The 21,444-nt window shown below is 38.5% G+C and overlaps 4 protein-coding genes across 6 annotated transcripts; 3 read left to right on the forward strand and 1 right to left on the reverse strand.

The window, feature by feature from the left end:
- The first annotated feature begins 2,676 nt into the window (after positions 1-2,676).
- On the forward strand, positions 2,677-9,236 carry LOC137736945 (DNA-directed RNA polymerase 1, mitochondrial-like). 3 transcript variants are annotated; one of them, XR_015954908.1, is made up of 18 exons: positions 2,677-3,818; positions 4,220-4,477; positions 4,560-4,693; positions 4,803-4,869; positions 5,023-5,081; positions 5,188-5,305; positions 5,486-5,599; positions 5,764-5,895; positions 5,978-6,394; positions 6,509-6,559; positions 6,698-6,768; positions 6,995-7,079; positions 7,323-7,475; positions 7,553-7,627; positions 7,790-7,908; positions 8,078-8,240; positions 8,324-8,427; positions 8,556-9,236. XR_015954908.1 is itself a non-coding variant. In XM_068476271.2 (18 exons), exons 1-18 carry the CDS (start codon positions 2,997-2,999, stop codon positions 8,664-8,666), a joined length of 3,024 nt encoding a protein of 1,007 aa, XP_068332372.1. In that variant the 5' UTR covers positions 2,677-2,996; the 3' UTR covers positions 8,667-9,236. The 3 variants fall into 3 exon arrangements, 2 of the variants coding, with proteins under 2 accessions (XP_068332372.1, XP_088539071.1); XM_068476271.2 differs by having other exon boundaries at positions 7,819-7,908; XM_088682945.1 differs by lacking the exons at positions 5,023-5,081; positions 5,188-5,305 and having other exon boundaries at positions 2,706-3,818; positions 7,819-7,908.
- A 1,510-nt stretch (positions 9,237-10,746) lies between these two features.
- Positions 10,747-14,981, forward strand: LOC137735921 (Armadillo/beta-catenin-like repeat family protein). Its single transcript, XM_068475273.2, has 4 exons — positions 10,747-11,075; positions 11,413-12,570; positions 12,671-12,980; positions 13,082-14,981. Exons 1-4 carry the CDS (start codon positions 11,070-11,072, stop codon positions 14,665-14,667), a joined length of 3,060 nt encoding a protein of 1,019 aa, XP_068331374.2. The 5' UTR covers positions 10,747-11,069; the 3' UTR covers positions 14,668-14,981.
- Positions 14,982-15,187: 206 nt separating this feature from the next.
- Positions 15,188-20,942, reverse strand: LOC137738194 (pentatricopeptide (PPR) repeat-containing protein). The gene is made up of 3 exons (XM_068477825.2): positions 18,371-20,942; positions 17,784-17,889; positions 15,188-17,621 (listed from the first exon to the last, which is right to left on the reverse strand). The coding sequence occupies exon 1, from the start codon at positions 20,853-20,855 to the stop codon at positions 18,624-18,626; it is 2,232 nt and encodes a 743-aa protein (XP_068333926.1). The 5' UTR covers positions 20,856-20,942; the 3' UTR covers positions 15,188-17,621; positions 17,784-17,889; positions 18,371-18,623.
- LOC148692043 (uncharacterized) lies at positions 16,006-18,186 on the forward strand. The gene is made up of 5 exons (XM_088683080.1): positions 16,006-16,158; positions 16,318-16,940; positions 17,362-17,470; positions 17,535-17,855; positions 17,941-18,186. Exons 1-5 carry the CDS (start codon positions 16,006-16,008, stop codon positions 17,992-17,994), a joined length of 1,260 nt encoding a protein of 419 aa, XP_088539206.1. The 3' UTR covers positions 17,995-18,186.
- Positions 20,943-21,444: the final 502 nt, after the last annotated feature.

Here is a 21,444-nt window from a genome sequence, read left to right on the forward strand (position 1 = left end):
ATATTTTAATATTTTTAATCCCACAAATTATGGTTTTTTGTATTTAAAATCTCACCTATATAAACAACTAAAATTTCTAATTTTTAATTTAAAAAATATAGTAACGTACATAGAAATAAATTATCACATTAATTTCAGGGACCTTGATCAAAAATTAAAAACCAACAAGGTTTCAATAAAAAAATATTCATAACTAAGGACCACATCCAAAGTCTCCCTTAAAAATATAGGGAGGCACGGACTCAAACCCGTGCACAGGTAGATAGCAAAAGCAACCCTTGCCAAATCGGCTATGACAACTTTATTTAATATGCTCACGTTTATAGTATATATGTAGTATATTACAAAGGTTTTTAAATTTAGGGGCCTCAAAAAATGGGGGCTCTATGCGGTCGCACTCCTCACACCCCCTCAAGGCCGGCCCTGGTTCATACCAACACACAAAATTGAAATCAATAATCTATATTATAATAAAGTAATGAAGTTGTCCCCAATCATTTCAACAATATCATATGAAAGAACCAGATCAAAATCATATGAAAGTGCCAGATCAGACTCGTTCAAAAGAGCCAGCACCATCTCCTTGTAACTTAAAATCATCTGCCATACCAACCTATGTATCCATTTTAGTGTCTATCGTCTACACATTTGATTTCAGATATGCTAATATTATTGTTAATCGAAAATCGAAAAATTTCAAACACATGAGAATTGACCATTGCAACACTGAATCGAGTTCTTAACATGTACTCTTCTTTGTCTAGCTAATTTCACATGCCTACAACAAATAAAATAGTTGAATAATTTCAATATAACTACCAAATTAAATCATTCAAAACCAAATCTCCTTTTTTGTACCCGCTAAAAGTACATATATGAATATCAAACGAAAACCTCAAATTATCATAGCATTCCCTTTCTATTTTAACTTTTGAAAAAGGAAACACAAATGGAAGAAAAAATTCAACAATTTTATCTTGTAAATCATTACTACAGAGAGTCAAAAGCACTTCAATTATGGAAGGAGGGAAAAGGGGTGCAAATAACTGGTGCTCAATAGAAATCACTGCATGGTCATCAACTCTTTGTAAGCAAAGATTAGAAAAGTTTAGGATCTAGCATGATAGTTTCAGTTACTTAAGATTTTTCAATGTTCGCAATCATTCTGTTGCTATATTAACTAATGTGTTGGCAATGACATATAATGCATATAAAGCTACTTACATCGCAATAAGCAAAACGTGATGAGTGTGACTGAACATGCCATTACGCACAACCTTGGGAGCTTTTGTCCCAATTCAAATCAGTATAAGTGTTTTCTTCATATCATCATATTACGATTGAAACTATCCTATTGTACACATATACTACGATGCAAAGAGGGCCAAAAGATTGCATAATTGGAAACAAAGGATAAAGGGAAAGGAGATCAGAGGCTTACTATTCAGGATCCATGATTGTGAGTCGTTAAAGACCAAGCGATCACGCTGCAAACGCTAATATCTCTGATCAATTGAAGGGGGGTGATAATGCCAAAGTGGCCCCTTGAACAAGTAACAAAGGTGATGTCCATCAAGCCTTTGAAAAGGTGCACTATACTGCATAAACATGGGGAATGCGAAAAATAAGAATTATAAAAACTAAAGTCAATCAAACTCATGGATCTACCTTTATCTGAACATCTTCGACCCAAATTTTATTACATCAGAACTATCATAGACATTCATTGAGTAATGAGTGATTAAGTACTGATTTGGTACTGAGGTGTTTTTATAAAAAATGGGTATAAAAAAAAGCTGAGCTCAAAATGGTGTTTGATAAACACTTAAAAACAACTTATTTTCACAGTTTTGGGTAAAAAAAAAAAATTGAAAACGTGAAGCAGCAAAAATGAGTTTATTCTCATAGCACAACAGAAGCAATTTTTTTTTCAAAGCACAGCAATACCAAACTAGGCCTAAAAAGCTGTCAATTTTGGATTAAGGCCTTTTCTTTCGTATAATGCACGGTAATGAGATTTTGAAATTTTAACAAACAACACCTCTATTCCTATTTAATTACCATTATGCAGCTGATGGCAAGTAATCATATTATTTGAGTCAAGTGTGTTTTCAGTTTTGGTATAGATTAAATATAGCAATGAAGACCGGTGTACAAGGAGAAACAATTTGATTAGATAAATAGAAAATTGTAGCAATGGTCATTCAACTTTAACTTAATTAGAATAATGGTTTTTCAACAAAAAATCTGCGATCATTGGTCCCTTAACTTGTCAATACGTAGAGATATGATCATTTTCTTTAATTCTGTCAAAACTTCAGTAAAAAAATGAGTCACGTTTGTGGCACAAGAGGCTGAATGAAAGGACAAATAAGCAAAACAAAAAGTTTTGACGCAGTTAACGAAAATGACCATAACTGCAAGTTTTGACGAGTTAAGGGACCAATAGTCATGAATTTCTAGTTGAACAACTATTGCTATAATTTCCTCGTAAGTAAAAACAGGGCATTCTTGGAAAAATATTAAATTATTTTGGGTGTGAGAGAATAGTAAAAGAAGTGGGTTGTCCAAAAGAAAAAAAATCAAGGATAAACAGAAATTCCTACAAAATTAACACGAAGCCCACCGCCGCATAAACAAATCAAACTAGTGGGTCAGCCCAATTAGTTTTGAGTTGTAAAACGGGTCGACTCGGGACAACTTGTAGCCGAAGCCGACGGTCCAACGGCTTTATCAAACACAGAGAGAACGTAGGTTTAAGCAGGGTTTAGAGGCGGCCGCTCACCCAGTCACTCCTCCTTCCTCCCGCCACCCACCTCCTAGAGATCCCAGTTTTCCGGTTCATTTATACAGTTTTTATTTTTATCACTAAATTTTGTATTTTTCTTATAAGCTTCCAATTTTCTGCTACTCCGATAGTTGAAGATTTTTTATGTCCCGTAATCTTTCATCTCCTCCAACTTTGATTGATTAGTTTGCAGTATTCACTGGGAATTATGTGGAGAAACTTCGCCAAAAAGGTTGCTTCCAGAAAGGCAAATCTTTCCTCACAGTTTCATTTGGGTTCTGCTACTTCTTCTTCGGTGAAATTTTATCAAGAATCGAGCTTTCTCGAGAAAACCAGGCATTTCGAGGCCCGGAACTGCCCAAACAATGGGTTTTTGGTGATGGGTTATCGACAAATTGGCGATAAAGCTTCCCAGAAGGACGAATTGGGTAGATGCAGTTTGATGAATCCGAGTTACTCTCATGCCGTTTCTCGGTTTTGTAGCTATGCCAGAGGCTATGCCAGTGCCGCCGAGGCCATTGCTTCGACAGATGGGGAGGAAGACTCGTCAGGGTCTGAAGAAATTCAGGAATTGTTGGATGATTTGATCAGAGAGAACAACAAGGTGGAGTCCCATTTCAAGCAGACGAAGAAAGTGGTGGGTGGTATGGGAGTAGGGAAGTACAATCTCCTCCGGAAGAGGCAAATAAAGCTGGAGACTGAGGCGTGGGAGGAGGCGGCCAATGAGTACCAAGAGCTTTTAGTGGACATGTGTGAGCAGAAGCTTGCACCCAATTTGCCATACATTAAGTCATTGTTTCTTGGCTGGTTTGAGCCTTTACGAAACGCCATTGCAGAGGACCAAGAGGCCTGCAGACAGCCGAACAGTAGAGTGAGTCATGCTCCGTATTTTGATCACTTGCCAGCTGATAAGATGGCGGTCATCACAATGCACAAGTTGATGGGGCTGTTGATGACAAATAATGGCGGAGTAGGGAGTGTCAGGGTAGTCCAAGCTGCTTGTGCGATAGGTGAAGCCATTGAGAATGAGGTATGCGAGCTCACTATTTTCTTATTTGGTAAATTTTATAGCTGTGCTGAATTTGACTTTGGTTCCTAAGCTGCCTGTACTTTGAACATTCATTTTGGCTAGGATTTTAGTTAGTGATCAACTATCAGTTTGTTCGGTTTGGTAGAATATCATTACTTAAACTCCTTGTGTTCACACAAATGTGAACTTCGGTTTCTAGGATTATATATATTTGTAATGTATAAAACTGAGTCCCTTGATGTCTCATGCCTTCATGACTAGTTGAAGGCTTTTCTCATGAGGTAGTAATGCTTCTTTCAACATCCAGTGAAATAATAGCGAAATAATGTTGACATTCTATTTTCCATTTATCGTTGGCTTTGAACATCTTAGGAGTTAAATATAGTAATCATGTGTATCAGGTTAGGATACACAGGTTTTTGGAGAAGACAAAGAAGAAGAAGAACCTTACTGATAAGAAGCCTGAAGATGAATCTGATCCTGTGGCCATTGAACAAGAGAAACTAATGATCAGCGAGCAAGAGAAATTGACCAAAGAAAAAGAGAGACTTAGGAAAAAGGTTAACAAACTGATAAAAAAACAGAAAATGAAGCAAGTAAGGGAGATTGTGAAGGAACAAGAAGACTTGAAGCCATGGGGTCAGGAAGCCCATGTTAAGGTTTGTGATGCTTATAGATTTAAATAAGGAAATTATCTTGTTATTGTTGTTGCTATATTATCTTGGTCCTTGTACTTGCCAGGTTGGCTGTCGATTGATACAGTTGTTGATGGACACAGCTTATATACAACCTCCGGTTGATCAATCAGGAGATGGTTCACTCAATATACGCCCTGCATTTGTACATGTTCTTAAGACTATCACTAAAGACACACAGTAAGAAATGTTGAATCTTTGTTTTACTTAGACCCTCTCTTTGTCTTGTGTCTATCTAGCTCTCCATCAGTGTCTATATTCTTATACTTCTGTGGGTTTCTTGTAATAGGAAGACTAGTAGGAGATATGGTGTGATACAATCCGACCCATTAGTTCGCAAAGGCATGGAGAAAACTGTAAGTAGAACAAATTTAAAGCTGATTTGGCTCATGCTCATAATTCTAGTTTGCTTTTTATCTGTTTTTGTTCTTGCTGACTTACAAGACTATTTTTACAAATGTATTTATACCTGAGTGAAAACTCTACTGATTTCTGTTCTGTCCGAGCAGGCAAGGCACATGGTCATTCCTTATATGCCTATGTTGGTACCCCCTATCAACTGGACAGGGTATGTAGTGTTTAGATTAGTTGGACTTTGTAGTTTTAAATTAGCTAGATTAAGCACTCTGCGGGTTTTTGGCCGACTCTTATTGCCTGTTCGTATACTTTGGCAGGTACGACAGAGGTGCATATTTATTCTTACCATCCTATGTTATGCGAACTCATGGAGCAAAACAACAACGCCAAGTTGTTAAAAGGACACCTAGGACGCAATTAGAACCTGTTTTTGAGGTTTGAAATCCACAGGCACTGTTACTGTTAGTTTCTGCACTGTATCTGCTCCTGCCTTTAGAATTCATGCACAAGCTTTAATTCATCAGAAACATCCCTTAAATGTTTCCTCCAGTGCGAGGGTTCTCACTTGTACTTATTAGTTCTTCCCCTAATCTCTTGATTGTTCTCTGTATTTAGGCCCTGGATACTCTTGGAAGTACCAAATGGAGGGTGAACAAACGGGTTCTTGGTGTAATAGATAGGATATGGGCTAACGGAGGCCGTCTTGCTGACTTGGTTGACTGTGAAGATGTGGGTAACTCTTAACTGGTTTTGGTTTTTCGTACTTCCATGTTTTGACTGAAGCTATATAGTTTTGCTGCAATGTGGCATTAACATTTAATTCAGCATCTTGGTAGTTGGTACTACTGGTTTTATCAATAAATAATCTTCATTTTTCTTCCTGCTTTAAAAAGGTTCCATTGCCTGAAGAACCGGACACAGAGGATGAGACAGAAATAAAAAAATGGAAGTGGAAAGTTAAAGATGCAAAGAAGGAAAATAGTGAGAGACACTCACAGCGGTGTGATATAGAACTCAAGCTTGCTGTAAGAATCATTCTCGTTAAGCTAAATAATGCAGCACTCTTGGATACTCTGCTATTAAGTAGGTTTCACTAAATGGATACAGGTATCTCGAAAAATGAAGGATGAGGAAGGCTTCTACTACCCGCACAACCTCGATTTCCGTGGTCGTGCTTACCCCATGCACCCATATCTAAACCATCTTGGTTCCGATATGTGCCGAAGCATCTTGGAGTTTTCAGAGGGACGGCGTCTTGGAAAGTTAGGCTTACGGTGGTTGAAGATACATTTGGCAAATTTATATGCTGGTGGTGTGGACAAACTCTCCTTTGATGGACGAGTAGCATTTACTGAGAATCATGTTGACGAAATTTTTGATTCAGCAGACAGACCTCTTGAAGGGAGGCGCTGGTGGTTGGGTGCAGAGGATCCTTTCCAATGCTTGGCAGCATGCATTAATCTCGCTGAAGCATTGAGAAGCCCCTCTCCGGAGACTACTGTTTCATATATGCCCGTCCACCAGGTAATTTTTCTCTCGAAATTTTAATATCTTAAAAACTTACAAACAATATTCAGTGATTTGGTACAGATGGTTTTGTATCCAATATTGATCTCAGTTCTCTTTTTGCGTTGCAAGGATGGTTCATGTAACGGTTTACAACATTATGCTGCTCTTGGAAGGGACAGGGTAATTAACCTTTTTAATTTTAAATGTTAAATAAGGTTCAATATTCCTTACCTAGCAATTATACTTTATACCTCAACTGCTTGTGTGAGTTCTTGTTTTGTTGATCAAACTGCTCATCTCTTTCTTTGTTTTTTTTAGCTCGGAGCTGCTGCTGTTAATCTTGTGGGGGGAGAAAAACCTGCAGATGTTTACTCAGGAATTGCTGCCAGGTAACTATTACTCTCCGAGATGAGTTGGAGGGAAAACATACATTTTTTGGGTGTCGTTGCATTTTTATAGATGAAAAACCTAGAGGAGTAAGCAACCTGATTCATTCCCTAAAAATATCTGTTCTCAGAAAAGGATTACAATTTGGTTATTTCCCTTGAAATTTACCACTGATTATTGATATCATTCTTATTAATTTGTCTCGGTGAAATTTGTGTTCCTATGCAGGGTACTCGATATAATGCGGAGCGATGCAGAGAAGGATCCTGCCACTAATCCAAATGCATTGCATGCTAGGCTTTTAGTCAATCAGGTTAATATCTTGCAAAAGTGGATCCGTGTGAACCTTTTCATTGGATAATGAAGCTGAAATAGTTTGCAAAAATGTTACAAATTTTGTAGAATTTTCCCAGTATTTATGACTTGGCAGCACAATAAGGTTGCAAACATATTATTTGGCTTGCTTTGTAAAGAAAAGAATTTACTTTAGCTCTGCTCTTTGCTGCTGCTTAATATGATGTTTCTAATGTTTGGCTTTTGTGATGGGAAATTTTAGGTGGATCGTAAATTGGTGAAGCAGACAGTTATGACTTCTGTATATGGCGTTACTTATGTTGGTGCACGTGATCAAATTAAGAGGAGATTAAAAGAGCGTGGTAACATAACTGATGACTCAGCGCTGTTTGCTGCAGCTTGCTATGCTGCAAGGGTAAGTGAATAAAACTATTGTGTTTCTGTGTCCAATATGTCTGTGTAAGTCTATTGATTATTTTACTCTCTGAGCAGACCACCTTGACTGCACTAGGAGAGATGTTTGAAGCTGCAAGAAGTATTATGAGCTGGCTCGGTGAATGTGCAAAGGTCTGTTTCATCTATGTTGTTGTCTATTTGTTCTTCATAAGATGTGTGAATGGTGTAATTGTTAATTGCTTCAATAGCTAAGCACATGCACAAGGGATAGATGTGGATTCTATGTTTGATACTATCACGCCTTTAACTAAGTCTGTATTGTTCTCATGCTAGTCCTGACAGCGATATTTGAACAAAAATAGGTGATAGCTTCGGAGAATCATCCAGTTCAGTGGACCACTCCCCTTGGACTTCCCGTTGTACAACCCTACCGACAATTAGGAAGGCATCTTGTAATATTCTTAACAACTTCTAAGAACTTCCAATATGGCTATATATTTTACTTAATAATGAAAAGACTCAGAGTTATCATCTCTTCTAAAAAAAAAAAAAAAAAAAAACACTAGAGAGTTTTTCGTTTTAAGGCAAGCATGTAAATAAGGTGCTGCTTTGAAAATGCAGATTAAGACTTCCCTTCAGGTGTTGACGTTACAAAGAGAAACTGACAGGGTCATGGTTAAACGGCAGAGGACAGCCTTTCCCCCAAATTTTGTTCACTCCCTTGACGGTTCCCACATGATGATGACTGCTGTTGCCTGCAAGAAAGCAGGCTTAAATTTTGCAGGTTTCTACTGGATTTTTATTTCCTATTGTCTTTTGCTCTCTTGTATAGGGTAGTACATTTACATGTACTGCTAATGATCACAGGAGTGCACGATTCATATTGGACACATGCATGTGACGTTGACGAAATGAATAGGATACTAAGGGAGAAGTTTGTTGAACTCTACAAGGCACCGATACTGGAGAATGTGAGTATCTTTGATGATGCTGATATTTGTTTGCCTAGTGAAAATACGTAAAAATACACATTGTTGGCGTTTGCTGACTGGATTCCCATGTTATATTGCCTATTAATTTGTTACTTTTATGTCTACAGTTGTTGGAGAGTTTTCAAGAGTCTTTCCCCAACTTGACTTTTCCGCCATTACCAGATCGTGGAGACTTCGATCTCAGAGACGTTCTCGAATCTCCCTATTTCTTCAACTAGTCTGATCGAGATGATTGTTAGGCGGGGGTGCCCTTCTTGGTTGATTGAGTTCCCACAGTTCATTCAATCACAAGGTGATGAAATTTGATTTATTTTCTCTCATTCAAGGACGTGAGATGGTCAAGGAGAGCGAGCTCCGATGAGGAAAAAAAAAAACTTCATGTTCGTCTGCTGCTCGTACGTGTACATATGTCGAGAAGGGCTATCTTCACCAATTAGCTGGAGATATCCCACCGGGCTTGGCCGTCTTCTGCATCCACTGTTTTGAACGGATTGGGGAAATAAGATGGTCACCAAGCAGCATTCGAGAAAATTAAGACATCCCCGTGGAAGTATGGCAAAGAAAAATTAAATCACCAAGAGTTGATAGGAAAACGCCGATAGACGAACATTGTGGACGTCACTTGTGTTTGTAAATTTTTGTTTCGTTACGATTCATTTCAACAGGAAATGTAAAATAAGTTGATGTAATGATTGTTGATTCTTGCTCACTGAATTTTGAAGCAGAATTCATATGATTTTATTTGAAATTTACACAGGAAATTACATAGGTTGTACTGGATATACAAATACTGTTTTGTTTTTGTTCGAGATCTTCAACATTATGCATTAAAGCAAGTTCAAAGCAGAACAACGGGCTGGTGACTCATTTCTTATCACATCGATATTGTCCCTCAATTTTCATTTTCATTTTTTTCAATTTTCATTTTTATAAATTATAATAATACATACGCGATGGATCAGAGACAAGAAAACTTGAGTGTTTACTGGTGTTTTCAAATGGCAATGCTCTTCCTTAAGAGTCATTCTTCTTTTAGGACTCGGTCGTAACAAACTTGACTGGACCGGGTCCAATTTTAAAGAAGGTTGGTGGCAGCAATTGAGTCATCTTGACTTCTTCCGTTCCACCTGAAAATTGTTATTGACCTGGGAAATGTTGAACTTGGTACCAGGATTAAAAGAAATTATGGGAGAACTTTGGTTTTAAGAAAATTTCGTAATCCGTCATTTACCACTGAACCACCAACTTGTGGTTAAAGTTTGGTTGTACTGAGGACTCTGGAAATCACAAGTGCATAACAGCCCTGCTGCGTTTCTATTACTCTTCAAAAAGCAAGGAAGAACTAATAAGCGTCGATGATTATGTAGAAAACATGCTTGAGAACCAGAAAACAATCTAGCCCTTGGCATCAGACAGCCTGCAAAGTGCAAAAAGTGCTCCTTTCGTGGAAAAGTTGGTTCAGAAAAGCATTTATGTGTCATGCCGAATTTGTGACTCTCTCACACACGTTTTGTCTCCTGATACTGACGCTGTTCGTCTTAGGTTTTGTACTTAGTTGAACCTATTGATGATACTTATTTGTGTTTTTTTGCAAAATTGTATTAATCCGTCCATTTTCTTCACTACAAGTAAATGTTTTAATAATTTGTATATGCGTTTTTTTTTTCCCGTAAAAATGATATATGATTGATGAACTGAAATAAAGCACAACTTTTATTACGTACAAGCTAGTTAATTACATGCATGAATGCATGCATGTGCAGCTTCATGCACTACTATTATTGAACGAGTAGTGCTACACTTACCATTTATATGTACAATCTCTCTAATAGATTATAGAGGTAGGGCTCACCGACACATATGGATCTTATCTCTATTAAAAAAATGGTACAAATAGATGATATGAATAACATTTTTGTTATTGAACACACCACTACACAAATGACCAATCCACATAGATAGAAATTGTGTTTATTCATTTCTCACACACACACACACATATATATATTACAGTAAAATGTAATAAGGGTTTTCAGTGACGTAGCTACACACACACACACACACATATATATATGTGATAACGCTTTATAGTTATTCTAAATAACTTCGGAATAATACATTGATAGGGATGATTTTGACATTTTCGTGATTACGTATGTAGTGTTACAACTTGCACTGCAAGAAAGTCAAATAACCAACAGTGCTCGAATACTATATTGAAGTTCTGAAGAAAACTCTACCTTGTTAGACCCATTCAAAACCTTCGTTATAAAAAATGCAGACCGTAATTTTCTTACCAACGCAATCCTCAGGGCGTAGTGGAGAACGAAAGAATCATATAATAACAGCGTAACGCAATGGAAATCCTATCCTGTTGGAAGACTAGATGCAAAATTGACCAATACCAGCGGCTTTCTTAGGTGTCCATCAGAAGGAAATTTTTTAACCAAACCAGAAGCGACTGCTAGCTGACCAAATCTTGTGCACACCTGCTCCTAAGTATCCAAGTAAACGATAAGTACTTTCTGCACTGAGATTACAGAAACCTTCAAACGATTGTCGGTGACTGGTAATCGAAAGTCTCGCCTTTCCAGAGTCTTCTGCAGAGCAACTTCAATTTGATGTCGGTAGGAGCCTTCTGATGAACTCGTTTTCTTTTTCGAGCCTTTTACACTTCCTATGTGTCTGAGAATTATGAGTCTGCAGGGAAAAAAATAATAATAATAACAAGCCAATTTTCCGAGGTGCTAGACCGCGATAGAAACGTGATATTTCATTTTTGAGTACACATCATCGAAACTAATCAGCAGCAAAGTATAGCAGATATGTTACTGACTAGGATTAAGTAGATAGCATGAAAAAATTGAAGTGATTAACCTTTATTAACTTCATTAGTTGCAAATCATTTTTCAGTTAAAGCTACCATAAGCGGTACAAATTAACCTGTCTCGTTCTTCTCTTCAGCTCAAGGAAGATCGAAGTCCGATCGAGAGTCTTGCAGAGACCATATTGGCATCCATTTCAGAGATCGCAGTATCGGTATCAAGCCTCGAGGTGGGATGGGAATTTTTTATCGAAACTGCATGCTACCTATATCGAGCTTCCATGGCGATTATGGTGTTGAAGACGGCTGAAAACTGCCCAGAAAATGCAATGGAAATTCTGCAGTCGATATCCAAGAGTGTTTGTTTGGCCAAAGATCTTGTGGGGAGATGCCAAATAGGTGTCCAACCATTTTCAGTTGCTGAACTCAGGGTTATTATAGCAGAGCTGGAGGAGGTCGTTAAAGACATAGGAGAATGCTTGAGCATGATACCGCCATTTACATTTGGAGACCAAGAATACGCAGAAGTTGCAGTTCGGTCCCTTTCAAATGAGATGCAGAGTGCTCGCTTTAGAACTCAAGTGTCTCAGATCAATGAGCTCAATACAAAGATGTGGTCCTTGGAGGAGCAACTAAAGGAAGAACCAACAGCGACAGAAATGGATTTCTACTCCTTAAATTTTGAGATTTCCACAGAGAATCCTCACGTTTTGGATACACCTCAACTGGTTGAAATCCTTAAAAGCGCGAGTTGGGTAAGCAAAAGAAATGATGTGAACATGAGTGGATCTATAACGACATTGCCACAGGTGGGTGAATACATGGAGCCTCTGTATGAGAGTTTTTTCTGCCCACTGACAAAGAAGATCATGGATGACCCAGTAACCATAAGAAGCGGAGTGACATACGAGAGGAAAGCAATTGTTGAGTGGTTCGAGAAGTTCAATGGCTCTGAAGAAATCTTCTGCCCAACCACTGGCCAGAAGTTGGCAAGTAAAGATTTCAATTCCAATAAAGCTCTAAAATCCACAATAGCGGAGTGGAAGGACAGGAACGAAGCAGAGAGGATTAAGGTTGCCCGAGCAGCATTGTCCTTGGCTAGTTCAGAGCATATGGTGCTTGAAGCAGTAAAAGATGTGCACAGTATCTGCCAAAGGAACCCATACAATAAGATACAAGTTCGTAGTGTTGGAATATTGCCCTTGCTTGTTCAGTGCCTGGAGTACGAAGACAAAGATGTTATATGTGCAGTGCTCGAACTTTTGCAGCAACTGGCGGAAGATGATAACAACAGCAAGGTCGAATTTTAATTTCTTAATTTTTCATGAGAAACAACTAAATAAGACTAGAACAAACACTTGTTGGGTCCAACTTCTGACAGAGTGGTTTCTTGTGCAGGAAGAGATTGTGCAAACGATAAATATTTCAACTACAATCAAAATGCTTTCTAGTACTCACCAGTCCATAAGGCATGCATCATTGATGTTCTTACTTGAGCTTTCGAGATCACAATCATTCTGTGAGAAAATCGGATCAGTTACTGGAGCAATCTTTATGCTGGTCACAATTAAATACAGAAGGTATACCGATGTCTTTGCTTCGGAAAAAGCAGAAGAAATCTTGAGTAATTTAGAGCATTTTCCAAATAACATCAAACAAATGGCAGAAAATGGACTCATGGAACCCCTCCTAAAGAATATTAATGAAGGTAATTTTCGGAACTCCACAATCCAGCCAAGCATAAATAACTAAAGAACTTTTTACTAGAATCTAAAGAACTTTGTTTTGATTTAAACATTGAAATATCAGGTTGTGAAGAGATGAAGATAGAGATGGCAAGTTACCTCGGGGAAACTGTTGTTGGACAAGACCAAAAAACATACGTTGCTGAGAAGGCCTCTCCTGCTCTCATCGAAATGGTACGTAACGGAAATACAATGGCCAGAAGGGCAGCATTCAAAGCTCTGGGGCAACTCTCATTGTACCACCCTAATGGAAAAATACTTCAAGAAGCTGGAATTATACAAGTCATGGTTGAAGAGATGTTCATTCGGAAAATTCAAAACGAACCAATGGACTCAACAAGTGAAGCAGCTGCAATCCTTGCAAACATATTTGAGTCCGGGCTTGAGCTTGAGAACCTCCCCGCTAATTCTCATGGTCACACTTTGACTTCTGACTATGTTGTGTGCAACATCATCTACACGCTCAACAACGCAACCACAGATGAACTAAGTAACAACCTTATTAGAATTCTTCTGTTGATTGCCGAGATCCCCAGATCAGCAGCGACCATTGTCTCGACGGTAAAAGAGACTGAAGCAAGCTACACGCTCATTGAACTCATCAACAACCCACACGAAAAACTTCACATCGCAGCGATCAAGCTACTGACTGTTCTTTCACCCCATATGGGCCACCTACTATCAGAAAGACTCTGCAAAACCAGAGGCCAGCCTGAGAACCTTATCCATAAACCAACTGAAACAACCCTCATCTCCGAGAAGCATGCAGTTTCAGCAAAATTTCTAGCGCAACTTCCCCACGACAACCTGACACTAAACCTAGCTCTTCTATACAATAACACAGTGCCTACAATCCTGCAAGCTATCAGTCAAATACAAGGAGATGTCACATCAAGCAGGTTCGAAAGCGCGTACTTAGAAGGCCTAGTGGGAATTCTAGTCAGATTCACAACAACGCTATACGAACCCCAAATACTGTTTCTAGCAAGAACCCACAACTTCACTTCAGTATTCACAGAGCTGCTCATGAAAACATCAAGTGATGAAGTTCAGAGGTTATCAGCAATCGGGTTGGAGAATCTTTCCACAGAGTCAATAAAACTATCAAAACCGCCACAAATCAAGAAAAGCAAGTCCTTGTACCTGCCCAAGTACCTACCTTGTGGATCACCGAGGAGGAGGAAAACACCGCTGTGCCCGGTTCACAGAGGGGTATGTTCTTCACAAAACTCATTCTGCATAGTTGATGCGAAGGTGGTTGAGAGGCTGTTAGTGTGTTTGGGGCATGAGAATGCAGAAGTTGTCGAAGCTGCATTGTCTGCAATATGTACATTGTTGGATGACAAAGTTGATGTCGAAAAGAGTGTGATCATGCTGAGGGAGGCTAATGCTGTGCAGCATGTTTTGAATGTGGTGAAAGAGCACAGGAAAGAGGGGCTGTGGCAGAAGTCGCTTTGGGTGATTGAGAAGTTTTTGAATAAAGGCGGGGATAGTAAGTCGGCTTCGGACATATCAAACGACAGGGTTTTGCCTGCTGTACTGGTGAGTGCTTTCCATCATGGAGCTGGAGAAACCAGGCAGATCGCTGAGAAAATTTTAAAGCATTTGAATAAGATGCCCGATCTCTGTGCTTCCAGCCGTACCATGTAAAACGTTCATGCTCACAAAGCATACATGCCATGTAGTGAATCTATTTTTTGATACAAGCGATACTCGGAGAGGGGCGATTCGAACTTGGGGACCTCGAGTGCAAGGTAGAATATTTTTAACATACAAGCTTCTTACGGCATCTTGTAAATTGTAAATGAAGTTTGATTGTTTTGCCTAATCTTTTTCTCTTTTTCTTTTTTATTATTTGATTGTGTATTGATATATAGGTTCAATCCAGATCCAAATAGATTAAATCACACTCATTCAGAAGCAATTAAGTGCACTCGCGTTTTCGTTATTTTTTTGGTTATTTTTTCCTCACATTTGTTTAATAAGCCATAAGCAAAAGTTGATTTTTAAAGGAAGAACCAAATTTTGTTTGGATAATAAATTATTGGATTTGGATTGAAGTTTTCTTTTTGTATTTTGGATGAAAGTTTCAAAGTATATTTCTGAATAAACAATTTTTCAGAAAAATAAAATAAATTTAAGAGGCATCGTTGTTACAGCATGTCACATTAAAAAACCGAACAAATAAGATTGACATGATAAGATTCACCGAAACGACAACAAACAAGGCACAAGGGAGGAATTTTGACTCCATTGTTTTACATACACCAAACACTTTCGTGAAGAAGTTTTTAACTCAGTTGTTTAAGAGCATACGCCAGCACACTTGAATTCCCGGATTTGATCCAGTTTTCACACATATCAAAATATAAAAATAAGTAAATAAACACTTTCCTCGGCAAGTTGGCAAAAGCAAATCCTCCTTAATCCTTAGACATGAAGCGGGTCTTGGCCGGCACTTTAAAATTGACAATATAATTCCAGCTGATGATCCAAAAATCAAATGTTGTCCATTGACCAATACTTTGATGTCCAACAATATTGTTTCAAGCTTTTGTATTTAGCCTCCATCTTACAACCTATTACAACATTTATACACGCATCTTTGTCTCCAACATAATAATTTGAACTAAACTTTTACATCACTTGCATTGCCGGCATGAGATGCTTTTGAAAAATTCAATATTTTTAAGGGAGTTTTAACGAAAAGGCTACGGTACTGTTCACTTTAACGAAAAACCACATTTTTACACTAAAAAATCAATCTTGGTACTATTCACTTTACTCTTTATTTTGTCCTTATCATTAAAACTCAAAGTTTTCAAGCCCTTTTCATTAGTTTTCCTTATTTTTTTAATGATCTCAGGCCTCTTTATATGCTTTGATCTTGAGTAGCTGAGCCTAACACCAATAGGGTTTCATTTCTACATACAGACTCGATCGAGAAAAGAACTGATTTGTTTGGAATATTCTCTGATTTCTAAAGAAATGGCTTCTTTTTCGATAGAGGAGTTTGTTGGGGACGGGGTTCTGAAAGGAATGATTCTGAAGCTGCTAGATGAAGGCTGGGATGATGTACCGACCTTGAAGATCATGAATACAGATGATATGGATGCATTAAACATGACACAACTGGAGAAGGTTAGGTATTTAGACGCTTATTCAAAAATGTTTTACATTCGGTTCAGTAATCATCTCCTTAACCTATGAACATCTGAGTATGAATCTAAAAGGCATGTCTTGTAATCACCATATCAATCTGCTTCCAAGGCATTTATTTTATTATTATTATTTCTCTAGGATGCATTGGAAATTAGGTCATACCTGCACGACCGCACTTTGATGCAATATGGAGATAGGCTTGAGTCCAGTGGGAAATGTCTGTCCGAGCTCCTTAGCTTAAGCACTGTAGATCTTTCTTCTCAGTTTGGCATGAAGCGTGGTCATATTGCCCGTTTCATGGACAGAACTGGTGCTTGTGCAGATCACCTACCAAAGTCTCATCCTACCCCTGCTGCAACAGAAAGAATGGGCTTACCGTCGAAAAATACTAGGATTCAAAGGAGTTTTCAATCTGTAAACTCTCAAAAGATCCAGAGTAAATTAACAACAAGAACTAGTTCAATTAACAGCAAATCTCTAGAACAATCACTGGCGAGTTTTAAGATCAAAGATGGATACATCTTCAAAGGGATCGTTGCTATGGAGCCAGCCGATCCTAGATTATGTGGTTGTATACAACCCGCTCCTGTAGTTGACAAAGTTGCACCATACTCTACCATTGAAAACATCTCGGTTCAGAAGTTGACACCAGAGTATAAGATTGGAATGGAGCATTTGGTGAAAACCAAAACACCTCCGATGAAGGCTTCAGAACTGTGGAGAAACAAACCAACAGTGATTCTCTGCATTCGACGTCCAGGGTAAATCTTTTACTCTGCGTTACAACATTTCTTCGTTTAACAGATCATGGTTTGTCCATTATGTCAGGTGCTAAATTTTCTGTCATTATTAACTCAGACAAGTAGGAGGTACCGTTGATCATAATTTTCATATAGGGGTGTATTAAGTAAATATAAGACACTTTAAAGACAGAGATTCATAAATTAAAATGAAGAGACACATGATGCAAGTATATTGCTATAGAATGTTATCGTTGCCTTACGGTCCAAAAGGAAGTACATGAAACAGACAAAAATAATGTATGACCGTGAAAAGTTGGCTCGACTCTACCATGAGAAACAGGGTTTTCCAAAAGCTATATCTAATTCAGTAATTCTACGTCAAGGTATGACGCATCTTTCTTGAAACTAAGTTCTTTTGTATATATTGAACTTGAAACAGGTGCATCATGTGTAGGGCTGAAGCTCACCAGCTATATGCCAAAAAACCCATATTTGATTCACTGGGAGTTCAACTACTTGCAGTTCTTCATGAGCATATGGAGTCAGAGGTATAACTACATTTAATTTCTAGCTCTTACCATTAACTTTGGATGACGTATTGTTCTGATGCAGATAAAAGACTTCTGGCCTCGATATTGGGGTGGTGTTGTATTGTATGATCGTGGAATGGAATTCTTCAAAGCACTTGGTGGAGGGAAACTGCTCAAGGAAAAATTCCTGTCAGGTTTTGTTTTCAACCCTCGAGCAAGAGCAAATTACAAGCGTGCAAAAGCTATGGGGATACAGCAAAACTTCAAAGGAGAAGGTGAAATTAAGGGGGGGCTTTTTGTAGTTGGCAGTGGAAGGAGTGGCATTGCATACCAGTTTATCGAGAGGAACTTCGGTGATTGGGCACCTCCAGCTGAAGTTATTGAAATCTGTGCTCAGTTGCAGGTAATTCTTCTTGGACTTTGAATTCTTCCCGAGTCTGCATCAATGATAAATTTATATTTAACAGCTCATCTTTAACGTAATGCAGAACCAACAAGAAGCTCAAGATGACTCTTATAAGAGATCACAGCAGTCCGAATGAAAGTTAGATGACTATTTTCTGCGCACGCCTGAGATTCACAATGAATAAAAACATATATCTTGTAATTCCAGGATAGACAACGTATTACTTCTTATGATTCGTTTATTACAGATGTTGCTTGTACTATTTGTATGGAGTGTAAAGACGTGAGTTTATTGGAAATGCAATTCATTTAACAAACAGTTCAGAAAATCCTTAAGAACCTTCTTTTAAACTTGCAGCAATCAATTTATCTGAGTAAACATTGCATTGATCGAGTTAGCAAAGGGTCCGCAGAGATAGTCCTTCAAAACATAATCCAATAAGTCACCAAGTGATGTTTAATGACTTGCCCTCTCAACCTGAAACAAGTAGAACATGTTTTATCATAACTTACATCTCCAAGTGATGTGATCCTCCTTCTATGGAGCTTGAGCATAGCTGTTGGAATCTTGATATAAAAACATTTCCAGTTCATAACCTTGCAAGTATTCAGAATCTCAGATAAAAAGAAAGTTCTTGCAGGATGGTCGCTTCATTCACAACAGCTCTCAATTGCATTTGTATTTGTGTAACAAATATCTTCTCAAATCAAGGAAATTATATGGTTTGACAATCCTCTCCAGCAGCTTTTGACACTCACAATCTCATCACCAGAAATCTCCGCATGAACAAGTTCCGTCTTTAAATAGATGGTACCGGACAGCATCTCTTACAAGAATCTCTCTCTTGGTGATCTTGGAAATGTATTTAGTGGCATTGTGGCAATCCCCACACACTCGAAGGTTTTTAACTACTCGTATGGGAAGGCAAGGAGGAAGAAATATCAATCCAAACGCAATTGCGAGCTTCTCACTGTGGTAATTAAGCATCTTCATTTTTTCTGATTCCTCAACATCATGAAGAACAGAACTCATATCTGGCTCATACCCCTCTTCTATCATTTTTCTATTCAGTTCCTCCAGCTTAGCATATATCTGATCCGAAAATGGACTTGATTGGTCATCTGCTGAAAAGATGTGCACTCTGTTCTTATATTTGATCCAACTGCACCCCGGTTCTTTTCTAGCCCCCATATCCCTCATTCCTCTCCTCAATTTGGCCACCTCATCCCATTCCCCTTTGGCAGCATAGATGCTTGAAAGCAAGATATAGCTTGCAGCATTCTGGGGCTCTAATTCTAGAAGAGATTCAGCTGCCCATTTACCAATTTCCACATTACGATGAAGTCTACACGAGCTCAACAAGGTGGCCCAACCAATTGCATCAGGACGGATTGGCATCTTATTTATGAAGCTTTTTGCTTGTTCTAATCTTCCAGCTCGGCTGAGAAGATCAATAATGCAAGTGTAGTGATCCACAATTGGTGTAATTCCATGTTCTTTTACCATTGATTCAAAATACTGATGCCCTTTCTCCACTAGTCCTGCTCTACTGCAAGCTGAAAGAACCCCTATGAAAGTAACTCCATCGGGTTTCAAACCATGGGCTAACATCCTTTCAAACAACTCAATTGTCTCATAAACTTTTCCAAACTGGGCATACCCTGAAACCAAGGCCGTCCACGAGACTTCATCCCTGATTTTCATCTCATCGAACAGCCTATGGGAGTCTTCGATGCTTCCGCATTTACCATATAATGTGACCAGTGCATTTGAAACTGTAACAAAAGACATCAAACCCGAAGCTAGAGCTTGGCCATGGAACTGGGCACCTTCTTCTAAGCTTGCTAGGTTTGCACATGAGCTAATTACACTTCCCAGGGTAAAATCATCTGGTTCAACCCCGCTTCTCTGCATATCACAAAAAATTCTTACAGCTTCTTCACTGTACCCATTTTGTCCATAACCCACAAGCAGTGCAGTCCACGATACTACATTCTTGCGGCTCATTCTCTTGAAAACTGTTTCCGCAGATTTTATGCTTCTACATTTGCAATACATGTCAACAAGAGCACTACCAACAAAGATGTTATCTATAAAATCAGTCCTAATGATATACGCATGAACTTGCTTGCCCTCTTCCAAGGCAGATAGGCTTCCACATGCGGTCAGTACGCTACCAAATGTATATTGATCCATACTTAAGCCTTGCCATCTCATTTCTCTAAACTTATCAAGTGCTTTTCCGCCTGCCCCATTTTGGTTAAGCCCGCTAATCATTGTGGTCCACGAAATTGAATCTTTTTCAGGCATTTCACTAAACAAACATTCAGATTCTTCAATCAATCCACTCCGTAAAAGCCCGGTGATAAGCGTATTATACATAACCACATTTCTCTCTGATATTGAATCAAAAACCCGCTTTGCATACAAAATTAACCCCACTTTCGAGTACATGTCCACCAAAGGACTGCCAACAAATACATACGATTCAAACCCAAATTTCACTATCTGCCCATGAAGCTGTCGACCCAAGTTCACACATCCCTGACTCGACGAAAGCACAAGCATCGTGGAGAAAGTAATCCGGTTCAAATTACCCGGCCCGTCCCTTAACATCAAGCTATAAACTCTCACAGCCTCAGCAACGAAGCCACATGACGCATGCCCCGAAATAACTGAATTCCAAGACACCCCATCTCGGCTCGGCATTCGATTGAAGATATCTTGCATCTCAGAAATGTGACCCGATTTAGAGTAAACGGAGAGAATGGCATTCCATGAGAAAAGGGTTCGGTGAGGGATTTGGTCGAACACATGGCGGGCATAGCTTAAGTTGCCCAATTTGCCGTAGGTAGTAACGAGATTGTTGAGAAGAAAGGTTTCGGGATTAGTCACGGTTTTGACAATGTGGCAATGGAGCTTTCTGGCTTGCGCATGGTTTCCTGCTTGGCTGCAGAGCTTGAGTAAGTTGCAGTAGTAGTTTGAGGAAGACGACATCACCGAAAGGCCTTTGGCGGCAAACAGAAGTTAATTGTACCTTACAGTAGTTTGTGATTCCATGTGTTCGTGCTTATAGTAAGCTAGAGGAGGTCATATATTTTTTTTTCTTTTTTTTTTAATATAAAATGTTTGTGGAAGTAAATATTCAAATCATAATTCCAAAATATGTTTTCAAATTTTATCTATCTAGTCATTGTGTTACGAGGTGTGAATTAGGTCAGTCGGTTAACATCTCTCGCTTCTTAATATGTCTCTCGAACCGTAAGTTATAACAATTCAAAATGTCGTTAAGCCATATTGAAAGTAAGTGAAGAAATGCGCTAACATTGGATAAAATGTTCGATTCCCCTCCATTGTAACCGAAAAACATACAAGACGCATAAATAAATGAAATATATGTTAAAAATAGAGAGTTATTATTAATTTATTAGCACTCAAAAAATCTCATTTGGCACTCTAAACTTTCTATAATTAAAAAGAAAAATACACTTATGAGGAGTGTAAAATGAGTTTTTTGGAATGCTAATTATAGTTCCCTAAAAATATAACAAGATGAGAGAAGAAGTAATTATAAACTACTCTTTAG

Source organism: Pyrus communis, chromosome 13 (assembly GCF_041283825.1).
Source record: "Pyrus communis isolate YQ-2024b chromosome 13, ASM4128382v1, whole genome shotgun sequence".
Taxonomy (NCBI): Eukaryota; Viridiplantae; Streptophyta; class Magnoliopsida; order Rosales; family Rosaceae; genus Pyrus; species Pyrus communis.

Excerpts from the sequence above, each read along its gene's own strand:
- LOC137736945 (XM_068476271.2), top strand. The coding sequence starts at position 2,997 with ATGTGGAGAAACTTCGCCAAAAAGGTTGCTTCCAGAAAGGCAAATCTT. Across the intron at positions 4,478-4,559 it reads GTCAGGAAGCCCATGTTAAG|GTTGGCTGTCGATTGATACA; the intron begins GTTTGTGATGCT and ends TGTACTTGCCAG. Across the intron at positions 7,628-7,818 it reads GGCTCGGTGAATGTGCAAAG|GTGATAGCTTCGGAGAATCA; the intron begins GTCTGTTTCATC and ends GAACAAAAATAG.
- LOC137735921 (XM_068475273.2), top strand. Across the intron at positions 12,571-12,670 it reads AAGATGATAACAACAGCAAG|GAAGAGATTGTGCAAACGAT; the intron begins GTCGAATTTTAA and ends TTTCTTGTGCAG. Across the intron at positions 12,981-13,081 it reads CCTAAAGAATATTAATGAAG|GTTGTGAAGAGATGAAGATA; the intron begins GTAATTTTCGGA and ends TTGAAATATCAG.
- LOC148692043 (XM_088683080.1), top strand. The coding sequence starts at position 16,006 with ATGGCTTCTTTTTCGATAGAGGAGTTTGTTGGGGACGGGGTTCTGAAA. Across the intron at positions 16,159-16,317 it reads ACATGACACAACTGGAGAAG|GATGCATTGGAAATTAGGTC; the intron begins GTTAGGTATTTA and ends TTATTTCTCTAG. Across the intron at positions 17,471-17,534 it reads ATGAGCATATGGAGTCAGAG|ATAAAAGACTTCTGGCCTCG; the intron begins GTATAACTACAT and ends GTTCTGATGCAG.
- LOC137738194 (XM_068477825.2), bottom strand. The coding sequence starts at position 20,855 with ATGTCGTCTTCCTCAAACTACTACTGCAACTTACTCAAGCTCTGCAGC.